Source organism: Alosa sapidissima, chromosome 2, assembly GCF_018492685.1.
Source record: "Alosa sapidissima isolate fAloSap1 chromosome 2, fAloSap1.pri, whole genome shotgun sequence".
In the NCBI taxonomy this organism is placed as follows: domain Eukaryota; kingdom Metazoa; phylum Chordata; class Actinopteri; order Clupeiformes; family Clupeidae; genus Alosa; species Alosa sapidissima.
In genome coordinates, this window is record NC_055958.1 from 43,548,073 (window position 1) to 43,571,549 (window position 23,477).

The 23,477-nt window shown below is 42.1% G+C and overlaps 1 protein-coding gene across 9 annotated transcripts in view; it reads left to right on the forward strand.

The window, feature by feature from the left end:
* LOC121703871 (guanylate-binding protein 1-like) overlaps nt 1–23,477 on the forward strand; it is a 127,053-nt gene that overhangs the window by 46,162 nt on the left and 57,414 nt on the right. Inside the window, exon 12 of one of the 9 annotated variants that reach the window (XM_042084305.1) lies at nt 5,150–5,809. The exons of the other annotated variants lie outside the window; for them this stretch is intronic. Within the exon in view, the coding sequence (XP_041940239.1) occupies nt 5,150–5,397 (248 nt within the window). The 3' untranslated portion in view covers nt 5,398–5,809. Of the gene's footprint in view, nt 1–5,149; nt 5,810–23,477 lie in introns of those variants that run through there. 9 annotated transcript variants of the gene reach the window in all.

The window sequence follows — 23,477 nt, forward strand, 5'->3', positions numbered from 1 at the left end:
GTGGCATAATTAAATATGTCAATATGCTTTCCATTTGCCTACCAGTGTATGATGCTTGCATGAGGGTAAACATCCCAAAATGATGACACCCATATAATTGCTGTATTTTGAGAAGTATTTATCATGCAACCATACAAAAGCAATGGAACTATTGTAATTACATTTTACATTAGTAAAGCAGTCCTCTGATGTGCATGTTTTCACAAACTTTTTGTGAACAATGTTAGCACTTTAAACACTGGCTGCTTTGAAGTGCATGTATAACAATATAACATAACAATAATAATTGTGATGTGATATAACGATAATTTGATGGGGGGTGGGTTCATGTAGGTGGGCCCTATGACCCCAAAGTATGCCATGACCGGGCCTCAGGTCAAAGAAGTTGTCTATGGCATACAAATAAAGTCTATCAAAGGTCTGACATTAGATCTCAAGGTAGCATTTTAAATGGGTGTTAATGTTTTTGAACAGTTTACTTACAGTAATACAGCTTCTAACAAAAGTAGGGTGATATATATTTTACGTTTTCCCTTTAGTTGAGTTAAAATCCCTCCTTAAAACTCATCTTTACAAGCCAGCCTTCCTTAGTTTTGTTTAAGTAATATACTTTATTTTGTGTTAAGTTTTTTTAAGTTTTATTTCAGTGTTAAGTTTTATTTCAGTAAGTTTTATTTCAGTGTCAAGTTTTATTTCAGTGTAAGTTTATTTTCCTTTTTTCAAATTTATGTTAAGTTCTAATTGAATTAGTATATATTATTCGATTGTTATATGTCTATGCCTTTTTGCATTTTCATTCATGTTGATATTGTACAGCACTTTGTAACTTTGTTTTGAAAAGTGCTATATAAATAAAGATTATTATTATTATTATAAAATAAAACGGACACAACAAAATAACAGACACTTGTTTTTAAAAAAATTTGTCGTTTCGATTAGTCGACTAATCGAAAAATTAGTCGAAAGATTAGTCGTTAGAAAATTAGTCGTTAGTGGCAGCTACACTTCCAACTACTGCACGCTAGCCCAGCTCTTTAACCACTACACTACTACTAAACGCTAGCCCAGCTTCTTAACCACTACACTACTACTACACGCTAGCCCAGCTCCTTAACCACTACACTACCACCACCCTACAGGCTACTACACACTAGCCCAGCTCCTTCCATTGGGACGTTGTTATGGTCAGAACGTGAGTCTGATGCTGCTCCATTGGGACGTAGTTATGGTCAGAACGTGAGTCTGATATTGCTCCATTGGGACGTAATTAACAAGCAAACAGAGATGTCAAACAAACGAGGGAACAACATCACACAAACATGCTGTTTTACCTTGATGAAAGTGGAACCGGAGTTTTCCCACATATCCACTTTGGCCTAAGTTTTCAGAAATAATCGTGTGATAATCAGTGATAAAAACCTCCGTTTTCATGTAAATGAAAGGCCAAACTGCATGGAAATAATATGCATTTGTAGCCACACCGTTTCTGTTGCAAACAAAATCAACCTAAGCGTGCTCAGATGACGTGATCGACGATAAGCATGCTCAGATGAAGTGATTGACGAGGCACTGTTGCATCTGTACCAAGTTTATGTACCAAGTTTGGCCTCGATACACGAAAGCGTTCCTGAGATATTACCTACTTCCTGTTTGGCGGCTATGCAGCCAATTTTGTTTGCCTGTGACGGGTAAACGCTTCCGAAAATCTAAATCCTTCTAGTAACTTTTGTGAGGCTTGGTCCAAGGACCATGTACGTCAAGTTTCGTGAAGATCGGACAAAATTTGTGACCTCTGAAAGTTAGTTTCGCTTTCAATAAAATCCAATATGGCGGAAAAATGACAAGGGTCAGTGAGGCCATTTTCTCGAGCAACTTACACTGGTACTGACCGGACCTTCCAGAGTTGGACCGGTGGCGATATCTCAAAAGGTCTAGGGGCAGGAGCTGGCCAAATAAAAATAGGGAGACGGCAATAATAATACAAATGTGTGCTTGCGTGACTGATAATTATTACAGTGCATGAAAATGCATTGTTCTGTTATCCGAAGTCGTCTTCTTCTTTTTATTATTACAGTGCATGGCATCCATTACACTATCTACCTATGCACATCTATTAATTCACTATTAAGTAATTTAACTATTTAAACTACTCAACTATTGACTGTACAGCCACTCCAACTCTCAGTTGTCATCAACTATGACTCCCGCCAACTGTTTTCTGTCTACAACTGTTTCAAAATAAAAGTCCTCACTACAATAATTTCCTATTAAATAATTGAACATATCCAACTGTTTAACTGGTCAGCCATTCAAACTTAGACTATGACTCCCGCCAACTATTTCAAAATAAAAGTCCTCACTTCAATTTATTTTATTTATTTATTTAAGGTTTATTTAGACATGGACAGTGCACATTAATGAACATAAAAATGTAAATGCGCCAGAATTAGCCAAAATGGCTATTTTGCAACTGTTGTCCATGGGCCGATGTTAACAGGCCAGATGTGCCTACAAGAAACTCTACACACATCATTGCAGACCTAAAAGATAAAACAACACTTTACACAAAAGATGTACTATAAAAAATACAAACAAGTGAAAATAAGCTTAACCCACCATAATGAAATGAGGGAAGGAAAATAATAGAAAAGAAGAGAGAGATGGATACCACAGGAAGCGATCAGCCTATAGTTACAGGCGGAGAACCTGTCTCCACCTTTAAAAAATGGAGAGATAGCTGCCAGTTTCGAGACCTTTGGAAAGATTCCATCAGTAAATGAGTGGTTTACCATTTTTGTGATGGGATGGACCAAGGATGTAGAGAGCTCTCTAAGCATTACTGTGTTCATGCCAATTACATCCTTTGCTCTTGAGGATTTGAGAGATCCTACCACTCTCATGACATCTGCCTCAGTAATAAGTTTTATATTGAATATCTGTCCTGTTGGTATGGATTTCAAGATATTAAACCTGTCTGGAGTGCCAAAAGACCTTCCAATCGTAGCTACTGAGTCAACAAAATAGCTATTAAGTACATGGGCTACCTCAACTGGATTATTTGTACAATAATTCCCTTTTAAATAATTTAACAATTTAAACTATCCAACTATTTAAAGGAACCGTATGTAAGAAATGTATTTCAATGAATCATAAAATGGCCCTGATATGTCTGATAAAGAAATCATGTTCCTTTCAAATACATATATCACTGACAACAGTAGTCCGGCCAGGATATTGTCATTTAAAAAGTGGAGTTGCAGCCCTCAACTGATGTTGATGTTGTGTTTTGTCATGTCATGTTGTGTTTTGGCCTGATGCGCCACCCTCCACCTATCTACTAATCACAAAGTCAGTAGTGTTTCGGCATCCGGGTTGGCAACCTTGAGTCAGGGGGGAGGGGATAGACCGCTCTACAGTAATTTGAAAGTGATTGCAGTACCAGTTTTGGCCACAATCTTACATATGGTTCCTTTAACTGTTCAGCCATTTCAACTGTCGGTTGTCATCCACTATGACTCCCGCCAACTGTTTCTTCTGCCCACAACTGTTTCCAAATAAAAGTTTGTTTTGCATTTTCATGCACTGGTAATTTCCTCAAAATTACATTTTCTAGTTAAGAACTGTATTGCATTTCGGGGCCCTATTACATAGTATTGCATCATATCGAATAGCAGCGACTGTAATAAAACGCATCTTTTCTGAATCGTATTGTAGCTTATGCATCTAGATACGTATTGAATCATTTTATATGGGAGAGATATGTAACAATCAGCCCTTTAACGCTCTTTTTAAACAGCTGTGTTACTATAAACGCACAAGGGGTTCTTTGGAATGAAAGTAGAAATAATCAATAATAAGAAAACACTGCAATACTGTCGAAACAGGTCGGAACGCAACGAAAAATATATAATCCACAACAAATAAGGCAAAAAGTCGAGCGCTGATCCAGTGGTATACCACGCCAAAAAATACAAAAACAAGATAGATCTGACCAGATCCGTAGAACGTCGGGCAACGTTAATGCACAAAGTTGAAGTTTGGGTCCGGGACTCCGGGCACGTCCTCTTGCTGGAGACGCGCGCACGAGACAACAGTCTATGCAGTTAAATAATGATCTGTTCTCTCCCCATTAACCCTCTAGGCGCCACTGTCAAGTTTACTCGACAAGATGCGGTACTGAATAAAACGGCCGATTTAGTCAAATAGGGTGTCATATTTCGTTCGTATGTAGTAAATGGAAAATCTCTACAGCAAAAGGCCAGTCTACCGCTACATGCATTTGGTTTGTTTCGGCCATTTATTAGTAATGATTTACACAGTTTGTTCACTACTTACTATTTACCTGAGCATTCAGTATTGTGCAATATAGCATACAGAAGGTGAGGGACATTTTGGGGGGAAAGAAGTGGTGCATTTTATCATTCAAACATGCGACTTTTCATGAAAATTCTATAATCCAAGATGGCCGCCACCATATGACGTCATAATATGCAATTTAGATATAAACATTTAATCTCTACATAAACTTTGGGTCATCCTTAATATTTCTCTAATTTACAGAAAGTCTCTATCTCTTATCACTTTTAAGATATAGCCTTTTGAAATGAAGATGTCAAAATTGATCGTTTCGGAAAAAAACCTCTGGCGCCTAAAGGGTTAAAGCCGTCTTTTAAGGTAGCGTTTGAAGAGATTTCAAACCAAACTGAACTAGCTCTAAATCTCGGTAGCTGCAGCCAACAATACTGGCGCCACGCATTCAAACACCCCTGCACTTGCTGAACCTCTCCACGGACCGCCTCACACACCCGGTGCACCCACCTAAGTAAGCTTGGGTGCACGGTCATAGGAATCGCGGGCGGCCGAGGCCCACATTCTTACCAAAACCACAGTGGAAAATAAATATATTACACAGGTATACATATGAATATCATTCCTCATACATAAACATTATATGAAATCAAGGTAATGTTCTGTGCAATAATAAATGTTAAGGAACACTTAAATTAATGTGATGGTGTCACAGATACACACCCCTAACACACTCACGCACGCACACACACACACACCCCACAAAGAGGAGGGACTCTGCAAATGTGCTAATAAACTTGCCTTGCCTTGCCTTGCTAATAAACTTGCCTTGCCTTGCCAGAGAGCCAGCTTCGTGAGCAGGCCGCCCTGCTGGAGAAGGGCTTCCAGGAGAAGGCGGACAGGTTGGGCCAGGAAATGCGTGAGGTCCAGCAGAGAGCCGAGGAGGCTCAGAAGGCCAGGAGCCAGGAATTCACCCAACTGCTGGAGCAGCAGGATCGGCGCCACAACGAGGCCATGACCATGATGAGGCAGCAGAATGAAGCCATCTTAAGATCAGGAGGAGGAGGAGGAGACTGCTGCATCCTGTGACCACCAGTGACCACCAGCACCTTCATATCATGACCAGCATATCATGACCAGCATATAACCCTCTGTCTGTGACTGTACATGTGTCTGTTGTCCTGTCTGTGACTGTACATGTGTGTGTTGTCCTGTCTGGTACTCTGTTCATGTGTCTGTCGTCCTGTCTGTAACTCTGTATGTGTGTCTGTGACTCCATACATGTGTCTGTTGTCCTGCCTGGTACTCTGTACATCTCCTGTTGCTGCTGTTTAGTCATTTGTTGCTGTTGATATGTGTCTGTCTGCTGTTGCTGGTGTCATACTGTAATTAATTGTTGACTTATTTTTACTTTATTTTTGTTTCATGATGTTATTTTGTACAGCACTGGTCAGTGAAAGCTGTGTTTGAATGTGCTCTATAAATAAATTTTACTTACTTACTTACGTTCCACTTTTGTTATAGTAATTTCTGAACGGTTTTGTTCAGTGTGGTACGATCTCTTTGTAAATTAGGTTTATTTCAAAAGTGTTTGTCATCCTGGCTGTCCCTTATGGTAGGCTAGTGGTGTCTCATTTCCAAGAGAGATATTTCACCCCATGTCTTGCCACTCGGTTTCGAGGGACAAGGGGTAGGGGTAAGATGAAGGGCGAGGGGTAAGATGGAGGGGTAGGTAGGGGTAAGATGAAGGGCTAGGGGAAGGCTTATTACAGAGAAATGGGGTTGGTCTTTCATCCTAATATATCCTCTCTCGAGAAATTGCTTTCAAACAGTGTGTCTGTTAAGCTGGGAACAGACTTCCAGATTTTTTAACCCTTTTTTAATTGTTTAAGCCCTTTAACCCTGATTGAAAGAATGGAACGTCTGTGATCATGAGTCGGTGATCATCATGAGTTATATGTGTTTGGGTGACATAAAGAAATAAAGACTCCCCAGACTAATGTTCAATCTTAAAAGATTGAGCTTAGTATGGTGATAGCCAGACTAATCTTTAATTTGATTTTAGATAATTTCTGAAATGATTGTACGTGTGATTCAGAGAAAACGAAAGTACGCACAAAAAAACATGTGCGTACACCACTCTTCCAGATGTGCCCATTATAAATCACAAATGAACGTCAACTTGTGCGCAGCCGCATGGTTTTAGGTCTCCGCCTTGTAAACACCCCCTCATTGATATCATTAGCATGCTTTAATGGAATCAATGGCTGAACTGTATCTAAAAATATATATTGAAAACATTGTATAGGCCTAGCCTATGCCTGATGTGAACTAGCCTGTTTATGTGCTTCTAATATTAGTTATAATATTATAATATTATTAGTAATAGTTTTACTAATTATGGTTTCCCAAGCAGCTGTTTCTGGAAAGAGATGTTATGCATCCATGTCCATTGTCCTCTGCTTGCTTTCAGTCCTTCTGCTTGCAGTAATGAAGTGGACAATCTGTGGTAAGTTTAGTTTTCCTTATGAAGGAAAGACCTCTACATCATAATCCTGTAAGTCATGCAGGCCTAATGTTTCTTTTAGGATAGCCTATGTTTTTGCTGTATAGCGAAGTGTAGTATAGAAGTAGTTAGCCGGTCATTCTTCATTCATTCTGTATAGCGAAGTGTAGTATAGAACTAGTTAGCCGGTCATTCTTCATTCATTCTGTATAGCGAAGTTTAGTGTAGAAGTAGTTAGCCGGAAGTTAGCCGGTCATTCTTCATTCATTAGCGAAGTGTAGTATAGAAGTAGTTATTTCTGTATAGTGAAGTGTAGTGTAGGACTAGTAGCTGGGAAGGAATATGTGAAAAATCATGAAGATTGGGCACTTCTGGACAAGTTTTTGATTTTTGGCAGCAGTGGCGTCGTCAGACCTGGGCATTCGGGGCTATAGCCCCGGATCCTCTAGGGATAGCCCCGGATCTATGGGCCGTCAACAACAACAAAAACTCTAATCGTGAATGAAATAAATAGCCCCGTAGAAGAGACTTTTGTGTTTGTGTCCATTGTGTGCATTAACAGCAGCGCAAGACAATCTGACGTGATCTGGGCAGGTTTAGAATCATTTGTTGCAAAATGTTGCAATTTCAATTCTCCTCTACGCTATTACGCATTGCTGTTTCGTGCTTCTACTAACTAGCCTTAGCGAAATAAGTGTATAAGGACAAATGGATATTAGAAGTTTATTTAGAGAAAAAAAAAAGGGCAGAGCAGGGACAAGAAGTGGAAACTCTTCAGTGTGTCATCATCTCCCGCAACCCAGGAGGACATTTCGATCAGATCAGTTTCAATATATCGTGATTTACTATTGAATCACATGCGCAGTAAATAAACCTGACCTCGTTTGAGGGGGCTTCCAAGCAATGCATGTTGGGCTTGATTTTGACAGAATGGAACTTTTTCTTTGGGCAAAAGTTCGTGATATACAACCCAAATGCATTGCTTTCAAGGCACCCATAGCCCATTAATTGAAGGGGATGACGTCCGAAATGTTTATCCCGAGACGAACGCTCACACCTGTCAAGTGCACGACAGAGGTGCATGACGATGTTTATTCTACAGGCTATTTTAATGTGATATTTGGGGTGTTGTATGTGGTGCACTTTGGCAGAAGAGACGTTCTCCTCAGGGGCGCCTGCAGGAATTAATGCTATGGTACGCACACCCACCCCCCCGCAAAAGAAATAATTCACTCGTGAACAATATTTGTCCGTTTTAGGTCCGTGCATTGGTCAGTCAGCAAAAAAGTAGCCTACATAGCATAACAACATCCACATGCAATAATACAACGACAACGTCTACAATGACCTATTCATTTGGACAACTTGATAAAGCCCTATACAGGCTAAAGTTACCTTTAGTTTTGTTCTAGCGTAACGTGACGTCTGGCTTTAGTGCAGTCTAACGTTCTGACAAGCACACCAATTGCCTACCTTGTCCATCTGGAATAACTCCTAGCGTTGCTGCCTCCATCCTTTCTGTTTTCGTTGTTTAAAACTTGTGATATCCATGATGAGTATTGAGTTCGTGAATTAGCTCAACATTGTGTGCTGAGAACCATATAGATAGCCGAGTAAAAGAAAACAACAAGTAGCCTATTGCGTGGCTGCATGCGTATTCTCTCTCCTGCTCAAACATAATGTGTTCACTAACTTTACGTAATAGAAAATGGTAAATAGCCTGATGGCATGCAGCTAATGGGATACTGTACATAGTTGGGAAGGTATGGTAGGCCAATTTGGTGTGAATACACACACACACAAGGGAAATTTTCTCTCGCTGTTGAGTAGCCTGATGGTACGCACAGTGTGTACGGACGTACACCTGCAGGCGCGCCTGGTTCTCCTTACACGGTCTTTAAACATCAAAATATTCAGAATGCCTTGACGTGAGTCATTACGATTGGCCTTCCTTTTCATTCTCAAAGTAGGTTAAAATTGCATGTTCATCAGCACGATTTTCAAAATCTCTTGGGGAAGAAACCCGCGAACCCCCGGACAAAAAAGAACTCTAACTTCTGGGCTCTAGCACCGAATGTTTTAAATAGCTAGCGACGCCCCTGTTTGGCAGGGTGTTAGGTATAGGCCTAAGGTTTTAAAAAATCCATGGATACAAGTTGGGGTGGCCCCCCTAGTGGCAGTTATCCATAAAATCCAAAATGGCCCCCACCGAAAAGAGAAAAGGTTATATCTCAGCTTCCTTTAATCTTAAATTGTTGTATAATGTATTTTCTCTACTTTGTTTGATACAAGGAATCCAATTTTGATATGTTCTTATTTTAAGTCCATTTAAATCTAGTATCATAGTCATATTTAGCTCATAAACTGTCAATATCTCTGAAAATATCTGAAAAAGTCACATTGAAATATTACTCAGGTCCCTAGACCCATATTTTACCTCCAAGGTATGGTTTTCTTTGTTGATTGGACAGGTCATTATCACTATAGTGTCAATATGCGGCAATATGGCAGTTGTCTACGCAAATCACACCCCTTCCGCGGCAAAATGTTGACATGTGAATACATTGAACCAATCATGTGCTGTGTTGTGAATACATTGAGCCAATAATGTGGTGTGTTGTGAAGACATCGTGCCAATCATGTGTTGTGATCTCACCGCTGGAGCAAGATTGGTGTTGTGAAGCCTTGCACACGCGCATTTCTGCCGAAATGGATGCCCGATAAGTGCCCAAAAGGCGTTGCAATATGGCCGCCGAGTGGAGGGACTTGCCTAAAAGGACTTTGCTTAAACATCATGTATTTATTCAAAGATTTTTGGTTTCACTCATCACCATTATTAGTACAGCCTCCCTCACACTTGCACAATGTGGTACAGCAAAGTCCAGCTCGGTGGCACTTACAGTTGCCCATACAGGCAACCACACAGCCACAGTTGAGGAGGAGTGAGCATCCCTTGCTGGCATTTTCCAGATCTGTCCAATATGGCACCCAGACTTTGGTTCTGTCATTCCATTCCCAACCCTACTCACTGGGGCATGATGGGTCGGGGGGATTGAATCCAGGGACTTGAGGCCATGAGTGAAAAGAAGCTTCCGGGTATCATTGACTGACTCGACACCGCAGTTCTTACTATACATGAGTACAGTCCAGCATTTGAGAACTTGCATGTGCACTGATTCCAGTGTGAGGACCCAGCTGGTTGGGTCTTGGTGATCAGAATGAGGGTGTCGGTGACTTCTGGGTAGCTGCCCACGCAATCCATGCTTTTTTTTTGCCAACTTACTGATACAACGTCACATCACGTGAACGCTTCATTTATCTGATTGGTTGATTTGGACCGTCCAACATAGGTGGTGATAGACAGATGGTTTATCCAATCAGCTAACCAGTATTTTCGCCCCTTTCCCAAACATTCTCCAATGGAAAGTTCCCAGATGGATATGCGGAGCAAATGCGAAGCAATCTATCTGGCGGAGTCAGGTTGACGGGTCTGACGGAGTCCTCTCCAAAACTCCAGAGATTTCAGACCCCAGTGAGTGGGGTTGGGAATGGAATGACAGAACCAAAGTCCGGATGCCATATTGGACAGACCTGGAAGATGCTTGACAGAAGACAGATCTTGAATTTCCCCTTGGGGATCAATAAAGTATCGATCTATCTATCTAGATGCCAGCAAGGGATGCTCACTCCTCTACTGTAGCTGTGTGGTAGCCTGTATGGGTCCTCAACAATGGTCCTTTTGGTCACAACATGTGATTTTTGACACTATAGTGATAGTGACCAGTCCAATCAACAAAGAAAAGCATACCTTGGAGGTAAAAATATGGGTCTAGGGACCTGAGTATTTCAATGTGACTTTTTCAGAGATATTGACAGTTTATGAGCTATATATGACTATAATACTACATGGAAATGGACTTAAAATAAGAAGAACATCAAAATTGGATTCCTTGTATCAAACAAAGTAGAGAAAATACATTATACAACAATTTAAGACTAAAGTCAAAGTCAAAGTCAAAGTCAGCTTTATTGTCAATTTCTTCACATGTTCCAGACATACAAAGAGATCGAAATTACGTTTCTCTCTATCCCACGGTGAAGACAAGACATATTTTACCAATTTAAGTCCACAGACAAACATAACATTCAAGTAAACAAAAAAGTAAGTAAATAAGAGGGCACATATAATAATGAAAAAAATAAGAGCAGCAAAATTTGGTTTAAATTGTGCATAGACAGTCAATAAAATACTAGTGCAAAGTCAGGCCAATAAAAGGCTTGGGTAGTTCTGTTTGACCTAAGTAAGAAAGAAAGTGACATAGTGGTGCAAGTTATGTAAGAGCAGCAGAAGTGTTGTGTTTTCAGGACAACAACAACAAGTTGTAAAGTGTACAAGTGTGCAAGTGTGCAAGTGGAGTAGTGCACGCGGCCATTGTGGGTCCAATGTCCAGGATGTTATGTAGCTGAGGGTGGAGGGGGGAGAGGAGGGAGAGAGTTCAGCATCCTTACAGCTTGGTGTATGAAGCTGTTGGTGAGTCTGGTAGTGCGGGAGCGCAGGCTTCTGTACCTCTTCCCAGAGGGCAGTAGATCGAACAGATTGTGAGCGGGGTGACTTGCATCACTCACAATTTTGGTCGCCTTGCGGGTGAGGTGGGTGGTGTAAATGTCCTTCAGAGAGGGGAGTGAAGCACCAATAATCCTTCCAGCTGTGTTCACTATGCGCTGCAGGGCTTTCCTGTTGTATTCAGTGCAGCTTCCGCCCCACACAGCGATACAGCTGGAGAGGATGCTCTCAATGGTGCCTCGGTAGAATGTGGTCATGATGGCTGGTGGAGCACTTGCTCGCCTGAGTTTCCGCAGGAAGTACAGGCGGCGCTGAGCTCTCTTCGCCAGTGATGCAGTGTTGGTGGTCCAGGAGAGGTCTTCGCTGATGTGCACCCCCAGGAATTTGGTGCTGCTCGCTCTCTCCACCACAGCACCGTCGATGGTCAGTGGCAGGTGTTGGGTGTGACCTCTCCGGAAGTCAACAACAATCTCTTTGGTCTTGCTGACGTTCAGCAGGAGGTTGTTGTCCCTGCACCACGTGGTCAGATGGTCGACCTCCAACCTGTATTGAGTCTCGTCGCCCTTGGTGATGAGACCCACCAGAGTTGTGTCGTCAGCAAATTTCACTATGTGATTGTTGCTGTAGGTTGCAGTGCAGTCATGCGTCAGCAGGGTGAAGAGCAGCGGACTGAGCACGCAGCCTTGGGGGGCCCCTGTGCTCAGTGTGATGCTGCTTGAGGTATTGTTGCCAACACGTACTACTTGAGGCCTCTGACAGAGGAAGTCCAGTAGCCAGTTGCAGAGGTAGGTACTGAGTCCCAGTTTGTCAAGTTTGCAGATGAGTTGTTGTGGTATTATGGTGTTGAATGCAGAACTGAAGTCTATAAACAGCAATCTCACATATGAGTCTCTTTTTTCCAGGTGGGTGAGGGCTGGGTGGAGGGCAGAGCAGATTGCATCCTCTGTAGACCGCTTGGCTCGGTATGCAAACTGGAAGGGGTCCAGGGTGGGGGGGAGAATGGATTTGATATGTGACATGACAAGCCGCTCAAAGCACTTCATGATGATGGGTGTCAGTGCCACAGGGCGGTAGTCATTGAAGCAGGATGGAGCAGTTTTCTTCGGCACAGGTATGATGGTGGCAGCTTTGAAACATGATGGGACGATGGCTTGCTTCAGGGAAGTGTTAAAGATGTCTGTGAAGACATCCTTAAGCTCCCCTGCGCAGTCCTTCAGCGCACGACCTGGGATGTTGTCTGGACCTGTTGCCTTACGGGTGTTGATAGCAGCAAGTGTCCTCTTCACGCTGTCGGCAGAGAGGCACAGGGGCTGCTCATGTAGAGGGGGATGGGTCTTCTGTGGGCAGGTGCTGTTTTGTGCTTCAAAGCGAGCAAAGAAGCGGTTCAGGTTGTTGAGCAGAGGGATGTTGCTCTCACAGCTCTGTGGCGCGGGCTTGTAGTCCGTGAGGGCCTGAATGCCCTGCCATAGGCTTTGTGCGTTCCTGCTGTCTTTGAAGTGGGTGGTTATCTTGTGAGTGTATTCCTTTTTTGCTTCCTTGATGCCACGGGACAGGTTGGCTCTCGCTGTTCTCATGCCAGCTTCATCCCCAGCTCTGTAGGCTTTGTCTCTGGCCCTCAGCAGCCTGAGGACATCCCCTGTCAGCCATGGCTTCCAGTTAGCCCGAGTGATGATGTATTTTGTGTGGGTCACATCATCGATGCACTTGGTGATGTAAGAGGTTACAGTGTCTGTATACTCCTCTATGTCTGTCCGGTTGTTGTAAGTGGCTGCCTGCTTAAACATTTCCCAGTCTGTTGTGTCAAAGCAGTCTTGAAGAGCATCGGAGGCTCCCTCAGGCCACACTTTTACCTGCTTACGAACCGGTTTGTTCGCTTTTACCCTTTGTCTGTATGCGGGCATTAGCATAACAGTTATATGGTCTGAAAGTCCAATGTGGGGGAGGGGGGTGGCTTTGTATGCTCCTTTGTGTGTAGTGTAGACCAGGTCCAGGATGTTATCTCCTCTTGTTGGAAAATCAACATGCTGGTGTAGCTTTGGAAGTACAGTTTTAAGATCAGCATGGTTAAAATCTCCAGTGAAGATGGTGAAACCTACCGTACCTAACCGTAGTAAAGGAAGCTGAGATATAACCTTTTCTCTTTTCGGCGGGGGCCATTTTGGATTTTATGGATAACTGCCACTAGGGGGGCCGCCCCAACTTGTATCCATGGATTTTTGAAAACCTTAGGCCTATACCTAACACCCTGCCAAAAATCAAAAACTTGTCCAGAAGTGCCCAATTTTCATGAATTGCATCCTAGCTATAGTTACAGTGGGAATCGCTTTCAAATGGCCACTTCAGTCGCGCATTACGAGGCGTGAAGCTGCGTGAAGCTTTAGTACCGCTTTCAGCCACTGTGCGTCGCTCTGCCCCTGTACATCGCTCTGTCAGTAGCCTGACTGCCGCCCCTTCTGAAAAAGCAGGAGGCTAGGCTACCTTTAAACGTAATTGTTACCGAGAGGAATCCCAGCCTACGAATTCAATAACAAAATAAATCGTAATTAAACATTACCTCGATTAAGGCTACTTGGGTATGGCTTAAGGCTTGACTACACGGTGGTAGTGAAAATCGAAATCTGCTTTTGATAGCCTACCGGTAACGAAACAATATCTTAATTTGCTGTCTATGTTATTGTCAGTGTTGGGGGTAACGCAACTACGCAAATCAAAACAGTGTCTTAATTTGCCCTACTTCTTGACTGCAATGTAGTCAATTGACTGCTTGACATGTCATTTTTATTTTTCTGTACAATAAACAAATACATCTGCTTTATGCCGCAGAATTACATTCATATTTGGCTGACTGCAGACGCGCCACTACCCTCCCCATATTCCAAGATTAAGATAGTAGCCTATACAAAAAGCACTTCATACTATCATAAAAAAATCGTTAAAACGAATAGCTATTTGCAATTTGACAAAACACTGGTCCTCATTTTGCGAATGCGAGGACAATATACCTGTTGCATTTAGTTAGATGTCCGAGTCACGCATAATGTTTGAAAACCACTGACTCGTAATCACAATAATTTAACACAGACAGTTGGATAGCCTACTTCATCATGTCCCCAATGCCTACATTTTTGTGAGTAGCATAGAGATCGTTGAAAAAACAATAAAGTATGGCTCTCCGTTTGGGACATCGAAAACTTATATTTTTAATAGACTACCGTCGAAGATGCTGACTTGCAAAAGCCTCGGGATAACACGTTATCTCCACTATCATCAGTCATGCCCCTTGATCAAAGTGGGGAATGATATAAAATTTTGAGCTTCATTAAAAATGAGGGCTTCCCACAATGACCCTCCGAGAATAAATAAAGGTTGAATGAATGAATGAATGAATGCCCAAAATAAAGGCCTGTGGTTTGCGCAGCCTACAGTAAATAACAGACCCGCCAGAATGTGCGTTAACATGCACACTGCATGTTCTTAAATAACAATGATCATCAGTAATATTCAACCATTCATTTGGGTAAATGGGCAAGCGTGACCACCTTGATTGGCTGATGATTTTAACGCGGGCATGATTCCAAACACCTCCCTTACGATGATGAGTGACAGGTGACAGGTCTCAGAATGCATGCGCTACACAAGGACGGAAGATGATGAATAACTGGGGCCGTAGGCTATTCACAAAGGTTTTTATCTTACTACTAGGAGTAGGCTACTCCTAAATCGCACTTAAAGATTTTAGCTTGGAGTTTTCTCTTAAAAGTTCTTCACAAAGCCTTTCAGACAACTTCTTCGTGGCTATGGATGACTCATTACTCATGCACGAGCTTGACTGAAGTGACCACCTTGATTGGCTGACGATTGTAACGCGGGAATTCCAAACACCTCTCTTCCGATGATGACTGACAGGTGACAGGTCGGAGAATGCGTGCGCTACACAAGAAGTGCGAAGGACGGAAGATGATTAATAACTGAATAAAAAGGTCTAGCCTAAATTAATAAAGAGTAAGGCAAAACAAATAGCCTAGTAGCCTAATGAAACATAGGCCTATGGATTGATGTAGTAGCCTACCTTTGCAACATTATTAAATTAATCTGTCACCAATATGCCTAGGCTACGTTTGCAAAGAGGAGAACATTTTAATTTGATTCACAATGACACGTTACATTTCATTTACATGTTAACAATGAGTAGTTTTATGAATGCAAAATTGTTCCCTCGCGATTAGAAGCTCCTGTTGCGCATAGGCTACGCATTTCAAAACATCGCAACTAAAATGCCACAAAAAATCTGTTTATGAATAGGTCTTAGTGAGTTAGGAGTCCTCTCAACTTAAGCTGTCCCAGACTTAGGTGCTACTTTTAGGTCTAAAATGCTTCGTGAATTACTTTTTGTGAAAAAATTAGGAGTCCTAAAGTTAGGAGTGAAACGCCCATTATTTTTAGGAGTTGCTCCTAAATTCGCCAGTTAGGAGCTACTTTTAGCCTTAAAATTCTTTGTGAATACGGCCCTGAATAAAAAGGCCTAGCCTAAATGAATCAAGGCAAAACAGCCTAGTAGCCTAATGAAACATACGGATTGATGTAGTATCTTTGTAACATTATTAAATTATTCTGTTACTATGCCTACGTTTGCAAAAGAGAACATTTTAACAACAATAATGTTACATTTAGTTTACATGTTGACAATGATTAGCCTAGTTTTGGTTGTTGTTGGCGGCGTTATTGCATGTTAGTTATGCCTACAATGCAAAATTGCTTCCTCACAATTGGAAGCTCCTGTAGCTGCATAGGATTTCAAAACACGGCAAAATTCCACAGGTTTGTGAATAGGTCTGTGAGTAAGGAGTCCTCTGGACTTCTTTTAAGCTGTCAGAGGTGGGAAGGTGTGATTTGTTGGGGGCAGGGCGGATTAACTGGGCACAAATGTCTGATGGCCCCCCTTCCCCCCATCCAACGTGAATCGGGTGGTTAGTTAATAGGCCTATCGTGAAGATTTTTCCTGCCATCTAAGGACCCGTCTACACGGAGACGCTTTTTAGGTTAAACGCAGAGGTTTTGCTTCGTCTTGGCCGAGCGTCCAAACGAATCCTTTAAACGCACTGCCCGAAACCGCACTTTTCTGAAACCTGGTCCCAGAGTGGAGAAATCTGAAACCGTAGCCCGTTTGAATTCGTTTAGACAGCGAAAACGCACATCCTGCTTGCGTATCGATGATGTCATCGCCACACCTCAGATGCCCTGGACTTGCACTTATAGTATTGCCTAACAATACTAGTTTTCATACATGACACAACTGGTGCTGCGCAGCGCCGATAGCTTATGACTTGGTGGACTGAACACTGTTTTTCCCGGTGTTTTTTTATGCATTCTAGCTACTGACAGTGACGCGAGAACTTATGTTATTAGGAAAGTGCGGTGTAAGTTTAGGCTACATTAATTTGTGCGTAGTGCCAGTGTCATTCATTTATTTTACATGTCTTACAACATATATACATGCATTCACAGTCGAGTGAAATCAGATATAAGCATACAAAGACGCTTAGAACTCACGTTAAGCCGATGGTAGCACACTGAATGCAAATGCGCGATTTGATGCAGGCAAACGTATTGACTGTTACTAACGAAGGTTTTATAGCAATATTATAAATGTGGCGACAGAATAGCCTAGAACTTGGGTAAGCCTTGCGTTTAGTAGCCTAATTGCGGTGATAGCCAAAACTAATGTGAATCACGGACTATCCTACAACCAAAGAAAGTAAAGGTGATTAGTAGGCCTACCTGCGTTAGCCAAATAAAGGACGGGACTGCAAACCGTAAAATAAAGTTTATTCGTTTTACAGTTGACTACAGTTGACAGTTCACCATCAGTCCACACAAACAATTCTGGTTTCCTTGCACTAGCCATTTCGTCATAGCCTATTCTGACTGTTTGTAAAGCACAAACTTTGGTCAATTTCTGTAAAGAAACAGTGCCACCTATAGGCCTGGGGTATGAAGTAACGTGTTGAGTCGTGTTGAGATGGATCCGTTAGGACGCAAATATTCTTGATGCGGTTTCAGGGAAGACGGAGGAAAAAAAGATCGGGTTCGTACGTGTGGACTAGCCTTAAGGCACGAGCGCATCTGTGAGGCCAAGCCTCACCAAGTAGCTTGTTTGTTTACAACTAACATTCCATTTAATTAAACTGCTTTATAGGCTATGCCGAAATAGTTTTCAACATTTTGAATATTAGTGTCGGGTGAATTGAAATGTTCTCAAAGTAGCCTTATGGCTGAACGTTGCTTGGGATCCCCCCCCGTCAAGCAATATAACCATACAAACGCGCTTCCTGCACTCATTGTTTCAAAAGGAGTAATTTTGGCTTTGTCAGAACTGAAGAGCTGTGGACGGCACGGCACGGTATGCCCAATGAAAATAAATTAACGCAACGCAACACAACACAGACCCCGCTTCTCTCGCGTCAATCACTGACAGTAACCTAGAATAAATGCATGGGGAAAAACACTTCCCCATGACAAAGACATCGTAAAACACTGAAAGTTAATATTTTGTCACTAGCAACATACATCTGTCCTTTGTTAAATGTATTATGTTCCAAGTACCCTATGCGTAATTCTGCTTCATAAAGTTGAACAAATACATTTGCTTATTTTCACAGAAAAATATAAATAGCCAGTTAGGGTCTACAGTGCAGAGCTGGTAAGTTATGGTAGGCCAACTTGCAGTGAACATACTGTGGCAGGGCCCTCAGGTTTATCCAACTAAATGGATGTAGACAGAGGCAGTAGTATAAACAATGTTGTATTTATTATATTATAATGGATGTAGACAGAGGCAGTAGTATAAACAATGTTGTATTTATTATATTATAATGGATGTAGACAGAGGCAGTAGTATAAACAATGTTGTATTTATTATATTATAATGGATGTAGATAGAGGCAGTAGTATAAACAATGTTGTATTTATTATATTATAATGGATGTAGACAGAGGCAGTAGTATAAACAATGTTGTATTTATTATATTATAATGGATGTAGACAGAGGCAGTAGTATAAACAATGTTGTATTTATTATTTCTTTTCTTTGTTCAAAACGGATGGCAGAGGTGTACAGTAGGTAAATCAGATAGAAACAAAAATCACAATACACAACACAAAATAATCAAAGAAAACAAAATGTAATACACATAACCATAAATTAAATGCCCAGTGGATTGGTGGCTGCTACACGGCCTGAATTAACACAGGTACAGTAACCCTCGGATGGCTGCCCAGCCCCAAAAGTGATCTATGGCCATACACACACACAAACACAAGTGTAATACTCAAGCTTTCTAAATACAACCCACACGAGTATAAATAGGTGTTCAGTACACGCTCAACCACTAGAATGTGCCCTCACCGCAAACTAGGGGAAGGCGGCAGTCCTAGAGTACCTTAACTGTGTTACCTGATAGACCTAGGAGGCCATACTAGCAAACAGGGGGAAGGAGGGGGCATTCAATAAAGGAAACAGTACAAGACAAAACAAAAACAAGACAAACACGCTATTCAGCACCAGTGGAGTGCTACCGATACAGCTACAATAAATAGCAGAAGCTCTAATGAACTAATACTACCTGGGACATAGACCCCTATGGCCCAAGAGTAGCAGTCTACCGTGTGGAGAAACTAGGTTGGGAGTCACAAAGAACTCAATATGAACTATTATACAACAATTGGGTTCTATGGAACTATTTATTTGTTTCTGATTGGCCGAGTGACGTTCCATGAGTTGGAATATCCCTGGACATTTCAACTCAGACTCAGCACAGCTAATAAATCACTCCGCAAAACAAAGCGAAGATTTGACACCCAGCTCTCCACTATTTCAAGCAATGGGTTACTCCTTAGCAAACCATAACGAAGCAGTGCTTCACCACATCTGTGGATTAAGCCACACAGTCAACTCAATGTAAGTAAGATAAACGAGGATGCTAATTGTTCTCAGCATTGCCAGCATTGTGTATAATATGATTGTCACTTGGAGGAGACTTGTAGATAACTAACATTAGCATAATTGGCTAACCGCTGCTAACGTGCTAGCATCGTCACGTCAGGCTGTGCACAGTAGTATAACATTTATTCACTATACATTAATAAAGTTGAGTGGTTCTGCAATGTAGACTATGTTTCCGTTTTTTTGCAGTACCATGTCCCTTACATGACATGGCCCAGTGTCCTTGTAACATGCATGCAGCAAACCTAGATATGAATGTGATTTCCACATTTCGTTCAAGAAGACATGTAAACCACAAAGACCCGTAACGAGGGGTCTGGAATGTTGGTTACCTAGCAACCAAGACGCTGTCTATTGAAAAGGGAACTATTTTTTGATGCGTAAGAACGATGTCGAAATTAACATTTTTAAACAATAATGGGGTGTTTTCAGATTATTTAGTTTGTGGTAGAATTGTTGTATAAAAGCAATATAGCACTCGTGATCGTGGGATTGGTCATGGATTTTCGTGGCTGCGGCCGAACAACACCCATGGGAATATCCATGACCAATCCCACTCTCACTCGTGCTATATTGCTACGGCCGAACAACACCCATGGGAATATCCATGACCAATCCCACTCTCACTCGTGCTATATTGCTACGGCCGAACAACACCCATGGGAATATCCATGACCAATCCCACTCTCACTCCTGCTATATTGCTACGGCCGAACAACACCCATGGGAATATCCATGACCAATCCCACGATCACGAGTGCTATATTGCTACGGCCGAACAACACCCATGGGAATATCCATGACCAATCCCACTCTCACTCGTGCTATATTGCTACGGCCGAACAACACCCGTGGGAATATCCATGACCAATCCCACTCTCACTCGTGCTATATTGCTTAATTATACAACAATTGGGTTCTATGGAACTATTTATTTGTTTCTGATTGTCCTCCGGTGGCCCCTTCAATAAATAACGGTAACAAAAAAAATAACAGTCCCTAGATTGCTGCTGGGCAATATGTCTTGGTTCATGTCTGTTAACAACTCATTGTCGTCAAACGCATAGCCTATCTCGCGGTTGCATCCATTACAAACAAACATGCAATGTGAACCTGGGATTGGGGAGAGCACTAAATGCTCTACTGAATAAGCACGAAGTCAAACCTTTAAATGAAAAACACTCTTTAATAATGAAAAAATAAATAAACCACTAATGAAGTAAACTTGTGACCATCCAAAATCGTTTATCGCTTGTAACTCCGTGATAACAGGACGTAACAGGAAGGCATTTGGCTGAGCAACGGAGGTTATTATGCTCTATATTTTGTCCAAATGATGTCTGTCTATCATCGTTGCACTCGGAGAAAACCAGAATGTTTAATTTGTCCTGCGTTTTTTCTACGGCTGCAAACGGGATTCACTCGCAGTTAACCAAATATTTCTTTATTAGGGCAGGGCAGGCATATTTCTGGCTATTAAATTATTTCTAAACCAGTCTGCTAAAGTCTGTAGTGAAGTCTGTGTAGGGTTTTCCAGGCTCCATTTCTTTTTAAAAGACACCCTGCTCACTTGAGCCATCTACCGGTTGTTTGGGTTATTGCAGCGTCTCACTGGAAAAATACAAATTAAAGTCGCGTGATCCCACGCGCGGACCGCGAGTGAAGCTGGCCAAGTTGAAGCACTGCCCACTGTAGCCGGTAGTAAGCCGATCATTCTTCATTCATTCTCTATGGCGAAGTGTAGTATAGAAGTAGTTAATTCTGTATAGCGAAGTGTAGTGCAGAAGTAGTTAGCCGGTAGTTAGCCGGTCAGTACTTAGCCGGTCATTCTTCATTCATTCTGCATATCGGGACTCAAGCTATTATATCTTTGCGATTGTGTTCTTTCAAGAATGTCCAGTAACATTGTCCTTTATCGTTTATGTCCAGAAGCCTAAACATTGTCCTTTATCGTTTATCTCCAGTGGCCTGAACATTGTCCTTTATCGTTTATCGTTTATGTCCAGTGGCCTGAACATTGTCCTTTATCGTTTATCTCCAGTGGCCTGAACATTGTCCTTTATCGTTTGCTTTAGGCCCACCTTTATCTGTCTATGCATTTTAGTCTGCATATCCACGTCTTATCAACTGATCTTGGGCACAAATGGTCATTATCCACGCACGATCTTGGGCACTGCCATCAGTCATAGAGCAAACAGGCCCAGGGTAGGGATGTGTCCCCACCAAAGCTGAGCCCAAACCTATACCCTTAGACAGAGACACACCTTCACTCACACTAACACATACACCTTTCAGTTTGAAACAAACACACACTGATTTCCCCATGAACTACTGAATGTGTGGACTGGATGAACAAGTCGAACAGCCTTCAGCAGACAGATAAGAGCTCAACTCAGATCAGAGGAATGTAGACAAACAGAGCTGGGAGCACACATGTATACTCTTTTGATCCCGTGAGGGAAATTTGGTCTCTGCATTTATCCCAAACCGTTAATTAGTGAAACACACTCAGCACACAGTGTACACACAGTGAGGTGAAGCACACACTAATCCCGACGCAGTGAGCTGCCTGCATCAACAGCGGCGCTCGGGGAGCAGTGAGGGGTTAGGTGCCTTGCTTAAGGGAACTTCAGCCGTGCCTACTGGTCGGGGTTCGAACCGGCAACCCTCCGGTTACAAGTCCGAAGCGCTAACTAGTAGGCCACGGCTGCCCCTAATGTGGACATAGTTACAAACAGAGCTGGGAGCACACATGGGCATAGTTACAAAGGACCTCCTCAACCTTTGTGCTGTGTAATGAGTGGTTGTCAATTAGGGGTCGACCAATTATCGGCCTGGCCGATTATTAGGGCCGATATTTAGCATTTTTATAATAATTGGTATCGGTAATTTTTTCCACCGATAAGGCGATATTGAAATGGATAAAGAATGAAACGCGCTACTTTGTCTGTAAAGCGTCTCTCACTCCCTGAATTTGCTGCTCTGTGGTCAAGAGCATTGTCCCGCCCACTACACCGTCTGATTTGTTAGTTAGCACGAATGCAGCCAATCAGGATCGAAGACTGAACACATACAAAGTTTAGGATTCTCACTGAGGCAGACTGGGCTTCAGCTGTAGCCTACGGAGCTATTTTTCGAAGGTAAGGAAGGTAGCCTACATTGCTGAAGTTGCAGTGAATCACAATCATCTACACTGAAGTTACAAAAACACCACTTTGTAAGCTATTGTCTCTTTGATCCGGATCAATAAGTAAAGCACCCACTTCCTTCATTTAGCGAATTCCCGATTGATGCACGTTACTGATGCTGTTTGCTAGTTATCCCACAAACTCGGGTGCTGTGCGTCGGGAGTTCTCTGCCTCCGCCTCGTTCGTTAATTGTGAATAACGGGACACCTCGGCGGACATAGTACAGACAAGTCCTAAATTATGCGATAGCGAACGTCAAGAAGTCTAATTGCTCCTTTTTGAAACGGACTGTCAGAAAAGACTACATGCACCCAGGGCCAGCCGTAATTTAATTAATTCTATTAACGTGCCTTTTAGGCTCTCAAAAGTGTAGCTTATAGCCTACACATGGACACAAATTGCATGCTTAAATAGCCTAAGAACTATTTTAAAACTGTTTTGTTAAACTATTCAACCGTAACACTTGCCATCACACATGCACCTCTTCCTCTCCCTCTCTCGTGCACTCACACACACGATGGCAAAGCATCCTCTTTGTGACAGGTCCCTTAACAAGCACATAGCCCATTGTGCAGGCCTACTCTATGAAAATAATTGCTATCACTCAGCTGTTGGATTAACATGATACACAGGATTTACACTTGCAAAGTGATGCAAGTTGATAGACAATTGTGTATCAAAAGAAGAAAGAAAAGTTTGCATAACTAAATGATTTTGAATGAATTTTTTTCAGCATATAGCCTTTACTATCTACCCCCCTTTTTGACAACTGACATATCGGTTTTACATATCGGTTATCGGCCTCCTGTTTTGGTAATAATTGATATCGGTATCGGCCCTGAAAAAACCATATCGGTCGATCCCTATTGTCAATGATGGAGAACAGCCATGTAGGAGGGAGAGGGTTGC